General features: G+C 42.7%; 2 protein-coding genes and 1 long non-coding RNA gene across 6 annotated transcripts; 2 read left to right on the forward strand and 1 right to left on the reverse strand.

Moving 5' to 3' along the window:
* Positions 1-4,362, forward strand: LOC135337612 (uncharacterized). Of its 2 annotated transcripts, none has more exons than XM_064533577.1 (6): positions 1-99; positions 181-501; positions 590-1,396; positions 1,443-1,531; positions 1,705-1,779; positions 3,317-4,362. In XM_064533577.1, exons 2-6 carry the CDS (start codon positions 186-188, stop codon positions 4,235-4,237), a joined length of 2,208 nt encoding a protein of 735 aa, XP_064389647.1. In that variant the 5' UTR covers positions 1-99; positions 181-185; the 3' UTR covers positions 4,238-4,362. The 2 variants fall into 2 exon arrangements, with proteins under 2 accessions (XP_064389647.1, XP_064389648.1); XM_064533578.1 differs by having other exon boundaries at positions 1,455-1,531.
* Positions 4,363-4,376: 14 nt separating this feature from the next.
* LOC135337678 (uncharacterized) lies at positions 4,377-5,686 on the reverse strand. 2 transcript variants are annotated; one of them, XR_010395235.1, is made up of 3 exons: positions 5,058-5,686; positions 4,651-4,867; positions 4,377-4,516 (listed from the first exon to the last, which is right to left on the reverse strand). It is a non-coding gene; the product is annotated as an uncharacterized LOC135337678 (long non-coding RNA). The 2 variants fall into 2 exon arrangements; XR_010395236.1 differs by having other exon boundaries at positions 5,052-5,686.
* Positions 5,687-8,210: 2,524 nt separating this feature from the next.
* LOC135337641 (uncharacterized) lies at positions 8,211-13,884 on the forward strand. 2 transcript variants are annotated; one of them, XM_064533608.1, is made up of 4 exons: positions 8,211-8,299; positions 8,481-8,808; positions 8,868-8,944; positions 12,703-13,884. In XM_064533608.1, the coding sequence occupies exons 1-4, from the start codon at positions 8,258-8,260 to the stop codon at positions 13,045-13,047; spliced, it is 792 nt and encodes a 263-aa protein (XP_064389678.1). In that variant the 5' UTR covers positions 8,211-8,257; the 3' UTR covers positions 13,048-13,884. The 2 variants fall into 2 exon arrangements, with proteins under 2 accessions (XP_064389678.1, XP_064389679.1); XM_064533609.1 differs by having other exon boundaries at positions 8,256-8,391.
* Positions 13,885-14,471: the final 587 nt, after the last annotated feature.

The following is a 14,471-nucleotide window of genomic DNA, read 5'->3' on the forward strand; positions in this document are numbered from 1 at the left end:
GGCGTGTCTTATAGGAAAACTTTGCCGGCTCCCACTCGCACTCACTGTTGTATCATTTTGTTGATCAGAGAAGAATCTGTAGCCTCTGGATTATTATCGGTGAGTGCAGACACAACTGTTTTATATTAGATGAGTTTTTCCTCGTACATTTCATTGCTTATCTTATTCCATACTCTACAGAGAAAATGTCTGACTATCTCACAATAGCAGATCTAGGAGATCTATATATAGCTACGTTTGATGCTCGAATTAAGTGGCGAAACTTCTTGCTGGTTCTTAAAATATCTTCAGATACAATAGACAGCATTGGTAAAGAATGGAGCAACAATCCTGATGACTGCTATCGTGAGGGTTTGAAAGAATGGCTGAAAGGTGGGGAGAGAAGCTGGGAAAATGTTGTCAAAGCTTTGTCCAGTCCTATTGTGGGCCACGTTCACATAGCTAGGACCATCGAGAGAGATCATCTACAGTCTAGCAATCCTACTGATGTGAAGTCAGAGGGTAAGTACCTAACTACCTTTGCATGGAATGCATATTTCATATGCTCTTTGTTAATATTTCACTTCCCCACACACACACACACACATAGTTGACCAAAATCGCCAGAAGATCGATGAATATTTGACCGTTTTCCTAAACAAGCCACTCGGAAGTGGTGCATTTGGAGCAGTCTTCAAAGGCAGCTACAGAGGCGATCCTTGTGCTATCAAACTATTACATCAAGTTGCTATGGAGATACAGACAAATATTCCTGCCACCAAAAGTGAAGATGCTAGCGATGCAATTGATCGTGAGAGTGATTTTCTTAAGTTGTTCCAGCACCCAAATGTTGTTCAGTTTTTGTCAACTGCCAAGCACCCCAAATCAGGTGGTACAATCCTCGTTGTTGAACTGATGGATTGCAATCTCAGATCCTATTTCTCCGGCCTTGATGAAGAGTCCCTCTCTAGCGAATGTGAAATTAGCCTATCCAAAGACATGGCTTGTGGTCTGGCCTACATTCACAGCAAGCTGATTATCCACCGTGACCTATGTGGCGATAACGTCTTGTTGAAACTTACACGATCATTGCCTGTCGCAAAGATTTCTGACTTTGGTATGTCACGGCTATACGATCCCTCCAAGCTCAGCTCCACCCTCACAGCCATTGGTCACCGTAGAGGGTATCTACCTCCCGAGGCCTATCGATTGGAAGAGGAGAAATATGATAGTAGCCTGGATGTGTTTTCTTTTGGGGTGATTTTGACGCAGATTGTTTGCAAGTTGGAGACGATCAAATCAGCCAAGGATCGATCATTCCATGTTGCCCAGATCCCTCACACACACAGGTTGAGGAAGCTTATCGACAGCTGTTTGCAAGAAGACATGAGGAGGAGACCATCTGCCATGGACATATGTGAGTCTATTGTGCATGATAAATTATGTGTTTTATGCATGTGTAGATTTTATTTTAGATGCTTCACTGACAAGAGACTCGGACCCAGTGGAGACAGCAAAGAGGGAGTCAAAGGACACTCAACCAGTCAAGAAGGTGCGTACATGTAGTGTGTGAATGAGATTCCTAATTACAAACAACAGTACTGTACCTTAGGGTCCTGTTTCGTTTCTTTCGTAGACTGTATACATAATTATAGTTGTCCACTGCTATACAATTATGATAATTTACTATAATTTAAAGATTTCCACCAACGTTCCCCTGTACAGGCACACAGGGAACAGATGGAGCACAAAGATGCTGAGCTGGTCAGGAGAGACGCCATCATTCAACAACAGAGACAGGTGAGACGAAATGCACCACTCTAATTATTATTGCAGAGCTATAGTAGAAGCTTTGATCTGTACTGTACATTCTGGGGGGCGAAAACTATAACAGTTTCTGTATAGGCTTCACATTCTCTTGGATTTTGATTCCTGGATATGCAAAGTAAAGCTTCTTTCTCGAGTTATGGCTAGTTTGACTCACATTGAAGGGTGTTGCAGTCTCTTCAGAATCTATATAATTATGGTAGAGTATCTTCTGTTCGCACAAACTTTTTATTCAACATATGAGTTAGCCTTGCACTAAAGCGCTAGATTTTTGTTAGCTTCAAGAGTCAGAAAAGAGCTGGCTGCAAAGCTGACTGCCAGAGTGCTAGTGGCCATTGCAAACTTTAACCTATTGCGGATACACCCCTTTTTCTGCGCATGAGCATTGAATTCCATGTGTGAGATCCTGAGACAGAATGCAATTTCTTCTAGGTCCTGGTAAGCCACGAAACACTACAATGCTACCACGTCATGTATATAGATACCATACGTATAGAGGGTAATTTTCGTGGGGCAACATTTCGTGGTTTTTGTGGCTAAAGTTCTGACCACGAATATTTTACCCAGCGACCTCGCCTATACCCTTCCCAGCAGTGCAAGCAGCAGCCACGAAGATAATGACTATAAATATTGCTCAACCACGAATATTTTGCCCCACACGCTGTATGGTACTCTTCTCTAGGAAATGCAAAATATACTTTGTAGATCTGCATGTAAAGTCTATTTGCGTTGAGTTTGGTCCCGGAAGTTATGTGGTCAATTATGGCTTTGTTTATGCTTTATGTGGTTGACAAGTATGCCACATGGAAAATGCTAACTTTTGCTGGTTACAGTTTTTCAGCTCAACAGCATAATTATAATATAGTTAGACACTAGTTGATAAGATCTACATGGGAAGTACATGGGAAAAGTGCCTCAGAGCAGGTATACTATAGGACTTAGTATACCTGCAACTTACTTAGTATACCTAGTACCGTATAGAGGGTATATTTCGAGGGTATAAATGTTCGTGGTTTTCGTGGATTAGGCATGAACCGCGAACATTTATACCGCAAATTTAATATTCCATGCATGCATGCCGCAAAAAAGGCGCTATTCCACGAAAATTAAATCCACGAAAACCTTTCTAAAGGCACATCCGCGAAAATTTATACCCTCGAAATATACCCGCTATACGGTATTCCGTTGTGTATTGTAGTCAAGCCTTGAGGGCAAGGTTTGCGCATGCGCACTAGTATCTAAACGAGTTAGACACTGTTTTGTCGGTGTCACACACACACACAAACACACTACCGTATACCAACGCGCATGCATGCACACCGAGGCAAAATTATACACTTTTCACACCACTATACTTTTTAGATCATAGATCATTGTAATGAGCATTCAGACCAATTAATCTGCCAAATCTGAGAGATTAATAATTCAATGCAGCTTGCAGCAATCGTTGTTACAAGTAACACTCGCTTGTTAGTAGACACTATCCTAATTACACTCATTCATTATTCAGGGTCCCCCTCCCAGAGAGTTGAGACCTCCACTCACTCTGAAATGGAGAAGAGGAAAAGACTTGCCAATCAAGATGGGCTTCTCAGTACAGAGTGTTGTTATCGGTGACACGGTGTATGTTGGTGGAGGCAATGCAGATGATGATCGGGATGTGTGTACAGTGATGAAGCTCGAGCAAGATCAATGGACCAAACTACCAGAGTACACTGCCCGGTGGTTCACTATGACATCACTCGCTAATCGACTAGTGCTGGTGGGAGGACTTGACACACGAAACAACAAACGAACCAATCAATTTTCTATGTTTGAGTCAAGGGAATGGACTCATCCGTACCCACCAATGAACATTGCTCGTTCTTCCTCAACAGCTGTCTCCTTCATCAACCACATCATTGTAGCTGGCGGGGATGATGATAAAGGACCTACCTCCTCCGTGGAGGTGTTGGACGTGGCATCAAGAAGATGGTGCATTGCTCAGTCACTACCTAACCCACGATCATCACTGAAATCAACTCTCATAGGAAACACCCTCTTCCTAATGGGAGGGTTCGATCACACTGATTGGGCAACCAAGACAGTGCACCACGTCGACCTCAATGAACTCATTGCGAAGGCCCTTTCTAACCTGGACACACTCACTCTCTGGCAGACCTTACAAGAAGTACCACTCGTGTGGTCAGCTCCTCTCAGTATTGGGAGGTCACTATTAGCCATTGGTGGACGGGACGACAGAGTCAACCCAAGTCCATTGATCCACCTCTACCAGCCTGATACCATGAGGTGGGTGAAAGTGGGAGACCTGCCTACTGCACGACACAGCTGCACATGCTCAGTACTTCCTAGTGGAGAGGTCTTAGTAGCTGGAGGACAGACCAACCCATATCGTAATATTCAAACTGTGAACTTCCTGTCAATAAGTTAATTGGTTTCACTTTTAGTATAACAATATTTAATTTTCCATGTTGAGAAAGCTTTTCAATTGTATTCATTGTGTTGGGATTGTGTAGTTAATATAATATTGTGCAAAATAAACAATGACATGAGTTTGTTCATACACATTGTGAGAATAGACAAAACAGACAAAATTATGAGTGTCATAACAAGTTTAGGTTCTTGTCCAAGGGTAGGGTGGACACCTTCTCCCAGAATCCAAAGTCTATCTCCTCTTCCGAGTCAGACAGTGAGGGGTGGGGCTCGGGAACTGAGGGGTTAAAGAGTCACATGGTCATAGTTGTACTAAGTGAAAGTTTGAGGGCTTAGGAGTAAGGGGTGAGAAAATTGCATTATTAGACAAAGGGACACCTGCATAACTAACTACACATTATACACACGTACCTTGTTCTTGATGAAGATTCCTCAGTAGCCCCTGTCCATGGACCCATGTCTTCAGACTGTCCCTCACTGCTTATAGGCTGCTCACCAGACTGGAGGTGGGCTGGGTGTCAGGGGAGTTTTTAGTCTCTGATGACAGACCCTTTTCCATACTGCTGAGGTCTGTTAGCATCTGAGTGCCCAGTTTACGTGAGGCCCCTCTCTTAGCAGCATAGTAGGCCTAAAAGTGTGTGTGTGTGTGGGGGGGGGGGGTCGTACATGATTGTAGATTGCATACCTTCAAATACATTACAGGGAAACACACATCATGTGCTGAATAGGACACACTATAGCTGACCTTGAATGACTTTAAGGGACTCTACAAAGTATGACACAAATGCATTTCCAGCTAATGTACTCCGTACCTGTACCTTCATTCTCAGTGCCTCTTCTTGTCTCCTCAACAAAGCTCTCCTCCATTTCTCAACACATGGCCAGGCTGAAAATGGCCGCACTACTGGGGGCAAAGGTCAGGGGTGAAAAAACCAAACAATAGCACAGAAGACAATCAATCAGTCGATCTAGAACAAGCGTACAGACAACGAGACATGTATCATGTATTTTACTGCACTACTTTACTGCACTTATATAACGAGTGATGCAAGCTGCACTGTGCTTCTCGCCATGTTTTGTTTCGAGGCCATGACAGTGCTTGTATTTAATACATGTAGAGTAAGTAACCTATCTTCGCCAGACACCTATAATCTGCGGCTATTGCACGAAGTACAACACAATTTTGCACAAAACTAACTACATGGATCTACAGATGGGTAAAAAAGTAACAGCTCCCCAAAATTTGGAAAGAATAACTTGCTTGCGGACGGAATGGTGGTCATGAGAAATGAACTGCCGAATGTATCGATAATCGTCAGTGAGACATTTATCTCCGTCTTTGCACGCTTACCAAGCACTGAAACTACCAATGCAAACAAAAAAAAACTAACAATGCTTCTTGGCACAACTCTAACTAGTGAGCACTACTTGCAGCGTTAGCTGCAGATCGAGCCCCACCCAGCTAGGCATGACGAAAATTTTGCAAAAAAATAGTGCTGATTCAGCAATAATTGTGCACATATCTTCAGGGCGGCCTGAAATCGAGGCTAATCCCAGTTTTATTTGCCACAATTATTGCTGAATGTGCACAATTATTGCTGAATCAGCATTAGTTTTTTTAGGCCAAGTCGCTTCCTAGTCGGGCGCCGCCGCCCTCTACCCTTGCCCGGAAGGAGGTCGGGAATCAAGCCTATCCACAGTTTTGTTCTGTTGTTGGAATTCCAACAATTCCACCAGCTCCAATCAGATTGCAGTATCTCAAGGGGATTGATCACACCCACTCAACTGTACCACGTGTGAATTTTGCACACAGGCCAGAACAAAACTGTGGATAGGCTTGATTCCCGACCTCCTTCAAGGAGGGCGGCGGCGCTCGACTAGTCGCTTCCAGTCCTAGCAGTGATAACTTGAAAAAACCTACCGAATTTTTCGATTTTCGTCAGAACGTACCGATCCTCGTTTTTGTCAAACTACACAGCTAGAGCTAACTGACACAAGCTGAGTACAATCTAGATAGAGTGCAGTATAGAGTGGAGCAATTCCCAGAATCAGGCGACCCTGCAAAGCGGAGCTACACTTGTTTCTTTGTGAGGGTTGTAAGTGCTGAGTCAGCAATATTCTAGCTATAAGCGCTAGTATATAGCGCCTATAACAACCTCAAAAAGAAACAAGTGTAGCTCCGCTTTGCAGGGTCGCCTGATTCTGGGAATTGCTCCACTCTGTTAGCTCTAGCTGCTAACGGTATATATTCTGCTGAATTTTAGACTGATATTAAACAGGTGGCTAATAACAGGACATAGGGCCTCAGAACAAGTTTTTAGAATCTTTGGACCGATGCCGTCTAGCCCCGTTGCCTTGGAAGGATCCAGACGGGACAAAGCTGCGAGAACATCTGATACTGTAATATCTATATCGTTTACAACTGAGGATGGTTGGTTAGGTAGAAGCTGGACGGGAAGAGCTTTCGAGTGAACAGACACAAAAAAGTTATTGAAAAGGGATGCTTTGTCCAGGTCAGAGGTGACCAAAGTAGATTCATTGTGCATGCATGGCGCTCAGTAGCCCATCCGATCTTGAGGTGCTTCTTATGTACTTGAAGATTTTATTACTGTTGCTAGAGGCAAATTCACTGACAAGTCTAGATTCATATAGTTGGCTTTAGTGACAAACATGCATGTGAGAGGAAAGTTCTTGATCTGCTCTTTCTAGTTTATTGATGTTATTAGGTGTTCCGATGAGCCTCGCTTTCTTTCGTGCCGAGCGGACTCTATTGATGAGATGCTCGTTTGAATTATACCACATTGGGTAATTTTTCCTGGCTCTGAGCTTGACTGTGGGGGCACACTGTTGAATAGCTTCTTTGATAATTGAACTGAGCTGGTTCCAGATATCTTCCACGTCAAGACAGGACATAATCCCTGCGAAGTCGTAGTTGAATAGATAGTCTACCAAGCGTAAATAGTCTAGTCAATGGTATATCTAGTTTTTGAGGCAGCTGAAGAGATTCTGGCGTGTGTTGATAGCAGAATTGAGACTAGATGATGGTCAGTGTTGAGTCTAGGTATTTGGGAGGCATTGACAGTGTTTACAGCTTCGGGTGTGTTTGTGAGCACTAGATCTAGGCAATTGCCTTTAGAGTGAGTGGGACCCGTGACTAGTTCGAGTGACTAGTTGGGTAAGGTTGCAGTCAAAGACAAAGTCGCAGAAGAGGTTAGATGAAGCACAGTTTCCTGATAGTATAGGGGCCAATTAATATCTGGAAAGTTAAAAATCTCCAATTAATGAGTATGATGCTGTGATTGCAGGCCAATTGCGAGATAACCGAAATAGAGTCAGTTAATTTGCAAAACTCAATTATTAGGAGGGAAGTACGTAACACAGACAATGTAGCCAGTTTGAATCACTTCTGCAGCAACGATTTCCAGGTTAGGAGGGAAAACGATAGGTTTGGTAGGAATAGAATTGTGGACAGCTAGAAATACACCTCCATGCACCTCTCGAGTCTCTATCTCTGCGAAAAATTGAATAGTCATAAGGTAAAATTTCATTGTTCGTGATGGAATTGTTGAGCCAGGTTTCTGTAATGCCTACTATATTGCGTATCGGGGAGGGATAAGTAAATCCATGATTGAAAGATCAGTAATTTGTTCACTATACTAGACTCTACGTAAATTGATTGAGTAGATCTGCAGTTGTGATAGATCTAGTCACTTGGGGTTGGAGTTGCTGGGAGATACCTCCGACGAATTTGTTTGCTCAGGTGGCAGAGGTTCGTCAGTCTGCTCTGATTGATCACCTTGTACTCGAAGTTGATAACTTCGCCACAGGGGTGTTCTGTGACGATTTACCTATAGTCTCGCACCAGCCCCGATTAAAATGTTATCGACCTAGCGTTAAAATAAAAAACATCCGGGGATGGCTGTGCAAGACTAATTTACCTGATTGCGACATTTTCTTCATTCCTGGATCCGCCCCTGGTTGCGATGATCTTACAATGACATGTGATGCGGAATGAAGAATGAAGAATGAAGATGCTGTAGGGCTCTCGATTATATTATCAGTGAGTGCAGACATCTAGATAATTATCTATGGTACAGACACTGACATGCACTGACACTCACTGTCACTTGCACTGTGTACTTTATAATAGATGTAAGTTATGTACATGCTTGATACATGTATAATTATGTTGATACTTGCACTTTGTTAGATAAAATTATTCCATACATTTATATACACAGAAAATGTCTGACTATCTCACAATAGCAGATCTTAAGAAAGTGTACTTAGTCACGTTTGATGCTCGAGTTAAGTGGCGAAACATCTTGCTTGTTCTGGATGTATCCCCGGCTACTATCAACAACGTAGGTACGAAATGGCGTGACAATCCTGATGACTGCTATCGTGAGGGACTGTCAGAGTGGCTAATAGGTGGAGAGAGAAGCTGGGAAGATGTGATGGGGGCTTTGTCCAGTCCTATTGTGGGCCATGTTCACATAGCCAGAACCATTGAGAGAGACCATGTACAGTCTACTGGTGCAAGCCATCTCACGACTCAAAAGTTCCAGGGTACGTACCAATATAGCACTGTGCGTGTAATATCGATTTTTCGCATTTTTGTATTTTAGATGGTTCACTGACAGGAAGCTCGGACACAGTAGAGGCAATGAAGAGGGAATCAAAGGACACTCAACCACTCAAGAAAGTTCGTACATGTATAGTGTGTGATTGAGGTTCCTAATTTTAGCCACTGCAATCATTATTACCCGAGGCGCATGTGGGCGGCCACGGGTATAGTAGTCGTCTCGTGTGTCTGTTTGTGATTTCTGAGCCTGCTCACATGGATGCCACAGCAGTACGTTTACAGCATGGATAGCCTTCCAACATAAAGTTACTAGTTATGCCTCGGTGTGCATGCGCAAGCGAGGTATACGGTAGTGTGTTTGTGTGTCTGTGTAGACTGCTATAGCTGCTCAAGGATGAATCAAGTGCAAGTAAGAGTTTCTATAGCTAAGGCTTCTAGTCATGTTTACTTGGATTTAATTCGTGGATTTGCAAAATAATGCTTCGTTCTCGAGTTATCTCTTTCCTTGGCAATCTGTTGTAGAAATTACAACAATGGGTAAGGAATCGTTATGATGAATTAGATGAAGTTGTATGTGAGCTCCTCCCTGACAAACAAACTGTAGTCTAGGTAACCGCCTTATCAGTCAAGTAGGCTAAAAATCTGTGTCCTTTGATGTAAGCTTTGATGTCTCTTTGTGCATATGTAGTTATAAAAAAAAAAAAAAAAAAAAAAGAAACCTTTGACTAGCTAGGAAGAGTAGCAGCAGTAGTAGTAGCAGTGCAAGCAGGACTAGACTAGATTAAAAAGTTGATGGAAAGAATAACTGACCGTTCGGACGTCACCTGGCTGCCAGACTTTCATCTGGACTCTTCCCCCTGAGTAGCTGGCCTTTCTCTAAGCCACAAAACTGAGCAAGAAGCTGAAGAAGCAGCTAGACAGAGACATGTACCTAGCCTTGAGAATTGGGAGGCGTGGCTCAACTAGTTAGCCCAGCCCAGAGGAATTGTTACCGTGGGTACTGAACAACCGTAGAAGTAGGGCTACCCCTGGCTTTACTGAATTAACTAGCTGTGTCTGCTGTCTAGTTGGACCAGATTTAGCTAGATAATGGGGTAGAGAATAGTTGAGCGGTGCTGTGTGTAGCTTGAACTGTACTGGCTGGCAAGAATCTAGTAAGCACCCTATGCACTGATAACTCGTCAGAATGGAGGGTATGTTCTAGGGATCTGGACAGCTGTACATCCAAAGGAGCCAGGGAGTGCCAATCATCTTCTCCCAGTCTCTGACACGCTAAACAAAAGGAGCTAGAACTGGGAGTCCCAGCTAGAATTGCTAGCCGGATCTAGACTAATAGAATGACATGGAGGAGTGGTGAGGCCGGATCCACACTAATTGATCGACCTAAAGACGCTCCTGTTCCAGATTTCACGAATGGCAAGGAAAGGGTTATGCCTAGTTTTGCTTAGTTATACTTGGAATGCCATTGCAGCCTTTTCAGAAGAGCACGTAGCCAAACTTGTTTACCGAGTGTTGCTACTCTACTTAGTAGTTAGCTCTGCACTAGAACGCTAGCTATTGGTAGCTGCAAGAGTGAGAAGAGAGCTGCAAGGCTCTGCTGACTTGCAGCCATTAATTTTAGGCTTGAACTCTTGGCATAGATCGTTTTTAACAACAATCATCGTCGATCATTACCCACTCCTTAAGTTTCCCTGAATTTTGCATGCAGTAAAATTAAAAATGTTCATCATGATAATTATAATCAATGTGTGTAGCTTAGTAGCTTTATGTTATGTAGCTTTGGCACCTCCACCGAGGCATCAGCACCCGCGGTACTTTCATTTTAATAGTGGCATGCAGATTTATGCTTCGTTGTCGAATAAAAGCTAAGAAGCTTGAACTTGCACATTTGCCACAGAGGTTAGTAGGCAGCTTTAATTCGAGGCACTATTTACAGCCATGAAACATTATTCAAGGGAAGAGACTCCGGGCTTCTTTGCTGGCTACTACATGTGAGCCTACTTCGGTCCCACTGCATGCAATAACCGACACCTGGTATCCTACTTTTAACACTCCATGCAGGCCTGCTCTGCTGTGATGTCCCAATCTGAGCTGCTCTGACCTTCCCGTGGCCTCAAGAGTCTCTGAGTGTTTTCTGAGCCTTCGTTGCTGCATGAGTGTAGCCTAAATAACGGTCCAGGACTCCCAACCCAGATCTCCAAGTGCATGTCAGATTTGTATTAACATTTTAGGTTGCTTCTTTCTGCTGGCTCTGCCCTAATCCTATAGTCTTAGTGTATGTCTGACCATGCATCACTACCATTTTCAAAGCCTTTTATCATAGCGTTCAAATCTTATTTTCCTCTGTATAGTTTAGGTAGTTGCTGCTAGGCTCTTCCGTGTTCATGTACGTACCGTATCATTACCTGTTTGGTTGTGAGACGTAAAATTAGCCAAGGGTTAGCACTTAGCGGGTACAGTAGTCCGTTTTGGTATTTGTGAGGTTTCAAGCTAAAGGGGTCCAAATAGCGAGGGTTTACTATAATAATTTATTATACAATATCTTATGCACATGTCAAACTAATGCCCCACCCTGGATAGGTGGGGATTAGACCAATCAGCTGCAAATAATTATCAGGATTTTGGATATGGGGGGGGGGAATTGGGCAAATATTAAAAATGTATATAGGAGCGGCGAAGTCATCAGAATTATAGCAGTACAAATGAATCTACCAGATCCTTGGGGGCGGGCGAATTACCCCCCTCACCTTCCTCCCCCCCCCTCAATGCAGCCCTGATTATGTAGATCTACGTCGAATAAAGGTCGCGTGTTAGAGCTAGGCAACGTGCAAGTTCAAGCTTTTTAGCTTTTGCTCGCTTTTATACACAACGAAATTTTAACATCGAAATCTGCCACATTTAAAACTGTTGTGTGGAGGCTATCCATGCTATAAACCCAGTGTGGGCAGTCCAACATCTCTAGTACTGCATGCCCATGCTCATTTTCACCCTTCTACCACTCTTCTACCCTCACACGACTTTCCCGATACAGGCTACATATATTTATCAAGCTGGCTGCTGTAAAGCTTCTTCTCCTTTTTTCCTAACTCTATATACGTCTATTTCTTTCTTTATTCCTCCAATTAATACCGTATTTTATCTCATTGAACAAATAACACACTTATTAAACGATTGTGATAAAGAACAGAAAGAAAGAAAAAGGAGAGCCTGTGTAGAGGCTATAAGATCTACCACATTTGTACTAAAACTAAAGCGCTTCAACTGACACTTGAGATTATATGAAACACAGTACACCGATGAGTTGCACAATCTTAGCTATTATGAAGTACTAAAGATATCATAGTGTGAAAAAAGAACGTTTTGTATTTTCACAGAAGTCTCTTTTCCAACTGATGCTTATCATTAGGGGGCATGAGAATGACGTTTTAGGGGGGCTCTGAATATCTTGCAGTGATCATAATTCATGACCCATTGTTTCCTGCGTGTGCTCAGCCGTAACACGGATTAGCATAAAAGCTCTCAGATATCATTTGACGCTACTTCCGTTTCCAATCCCTCTCCCTTTTTAATGGTTATTTGCAATAAATGCTCTAAAATAGACTCGGAAGCTTAAAACTGGGTGTGTGGTCACTGGTCAGTAATTAGCAAATTGCTGATGGAGATGATGTTTCGAGGAAACACAACTTTCTTATTTTGACCAAGTTACCCGGCAAAACTGAAGCCTCGTTTCAAGGGCGAAAAACAGATAGTTTTTTAAGCTTCACTGCGGATGCAATGTAAAAACATTACGTGCACCTAGGAGTCGCCTCTTCAGCTAAATAGAAAAAGTGATTTATTGTACATGCACAACACCTATTAGTAGACACTTCATTATTCAGGGTCCCCCTCCCAGAGAGTTGAGACCTCCACTCACTCTGAAATGGAGGAGAAGAGGAAAAGACATGCCAATTAAGATGGGTGGCTCGATACAGAGTGTTGTTATCGGTGACACGGTGTATGTTGGTGGAGGTGCTGCAGACAATGATCGGGATGAGTGTACAGTAATGAAGCTCGAGCAAGATCAATGGACCGAACTACCAGAGTACACTACTAAGTGGTTCGCTATGACAACACTCGCTAATCGACTAGTGCTGGTGGGAGGACGTGATCCACTAACCAAAAAAAAACTAATAAACTTGCAGCCTTTCATTCAGGGAAATGGACTTACCCGTACCCACCAATGAACATTGCTCGTCATTCCTCAACAGCTGTCTCCTTCAACAACTACATCATTGTAGCTGGTGGACAAGATGATAAAGGACGTACCTCCTCTGTGGAGGTGTTGGACGTGGCATCAAGAAGATGGTACATTGCTCAGTCACTACCTAACCCACGAGCAGTACCAAAATCGACTCTCAATGTCATAGGAAACACTCTCTATCTAATGGGAGGGTATAATCAGACGGGGATGACGATCAAGACTATGCATTACGTCGACCTCAATGACCTCCTTGCAAAAGCCAAATACAACTTGGACACACCCACGCTATGGCAAATGACACATGATGCACCCCTCTATGTATCAGCTCCTCTTTGTGTTGGGAGGTCTTTATTAGCCGTTGGTGGATGTGACAACAAGGGTAACCCAAGTTCATCGATCCTCCTCTACCAGCCTGACACCAGGAGGTGGGTGAAAGTGGGGGACCTGCCTACTGCACGATACCACTGCACATGCTCAGTACTACCTAGTGGAGAAGTCATTGTTGCCGGAGGACAGACAAAACGTTGCATTCAAACTGTGGACTTCTTCTCTGTATGTTCTTAGCCATTTTGTATTGTTTTACTTGTCAGCTAGAATTGTGATTGTAAATAAATTATAGTATTACAAACGACGTGTGTTATGTTATTGTTTTACTTGTTATGTCTTTCCATGAGTTAATACAATTTTTTTCACCTACATAGCATGTGTACGCTTTCGAATAACGGATAAAACCAATAATTATAATTATAGTTCTTGCACCATACAACTTGCAATATTGTCCGTTATTCATGCAGACGTTCCACTAGCTAGCTGTCTATCATGTGCCTGCACAATTGGTACAATAATTATGCAGGCACATTAATTTAATTATTGCAGTGACTATATATAGGCTGATTTTTATTGAAATTGAGTGTATTAAGAAGAACTACCATTTTTTATAAAAAATCTCGTGAATTGCACCTTCCAAAATGTGTGAATACCTGATAACACTATTACCATTACTATGTTATGTGCGTTAACTGTGACCAAAAATGACTTATCTTCAACAACAGTTTTGAAAATGCTGCATGCCTATTGTAAGAAGGCATCATTGCATGGTATCAACTAGAAACTAGGTGGATATTTGGTGTGAACTCATTCTAGCTCCGATTACAGAAAAAAATGCTCAAAAAACGTGATTTGAATGCTTACTGTACAAAATTTGTGATAGCAGCCCTAAATATCCAGCTTATTTCTATTGCACTGTAGTAAGAGCTTTCTTTTGATACTAAGATTCGATCCCAGGCCGAGTTTTCGCTTTTATAACGGTTAGGCGAACAAAAAAGCGAAAACTCGGCCTGGGATCGAGGCTAGTAAATAGCAAGCTAACGTACACAACAATACAGTAACCATGGCAACGATGTTATC

Source organism: Halichondria panicea, chromosome 6, assembly GCF_963675165.1.
Source record: "Halichondria panicea chromosome 6, odHalPani1.1, whole genome shotgun sequence".
NCBI classification, from domain to species: domain Eukaryota; kingdom Metazoa; phylum Porifera; class Demospongiae; order Suberitida; family Halichondriidae; genus Halichondria; species Halichondria panicea.

What these genes read in the sequence shown, in the direction of transcription:
- LOC135337641 (XM_064533608.1), top strand. Translation starts at nt 8,258, where the DNA reads ATGAAGAATGAAGATGCTGTAGGGCTCTCGATTATATTATCA. An exon ending in GGCTCTCGATTATATTATCA is followed by an intron (nt 8,300 to 8,480) that starts GTGAGTGCAGAC and finishes TTATATACACAG; the next exon opens with AAAATGTCTGACTATCTCAC. An exon ending in CACGACTCAAAAGTTCCAGG is followed by an intron (nt 8,809 to 8,867) that starts GTACGTACCAAT and finishes TTTGTATTTTAG; the next exon opens with ATGGTTCACTGACAGGAAGC.
- LOC135337612 (XM_064533577.1), top strand. Translation starts at nt 186, where the DNA reads ATGTCTGACTATCTCACAATAGCAGATCTAGGAGATCTATATATAGCT. An exon ending in ACCATCTGCCATGGACATAT is followed by an intron (nt 1,397 to 1,442) that starts GTGAGTCTATTG and finishes ATGCATGTGTAG; the next exon opens with ATTTTATTTTAGATGCTTCA. An exon ending in TCATTCAACAACAGAGACAG is followed by an intron (nt 1,780 to 3,316) that starts GTGAGACGAAAT and finishes TTCATTATTCAG; the next exon opens with GGTCCCCCTCCCAGAGAGTT.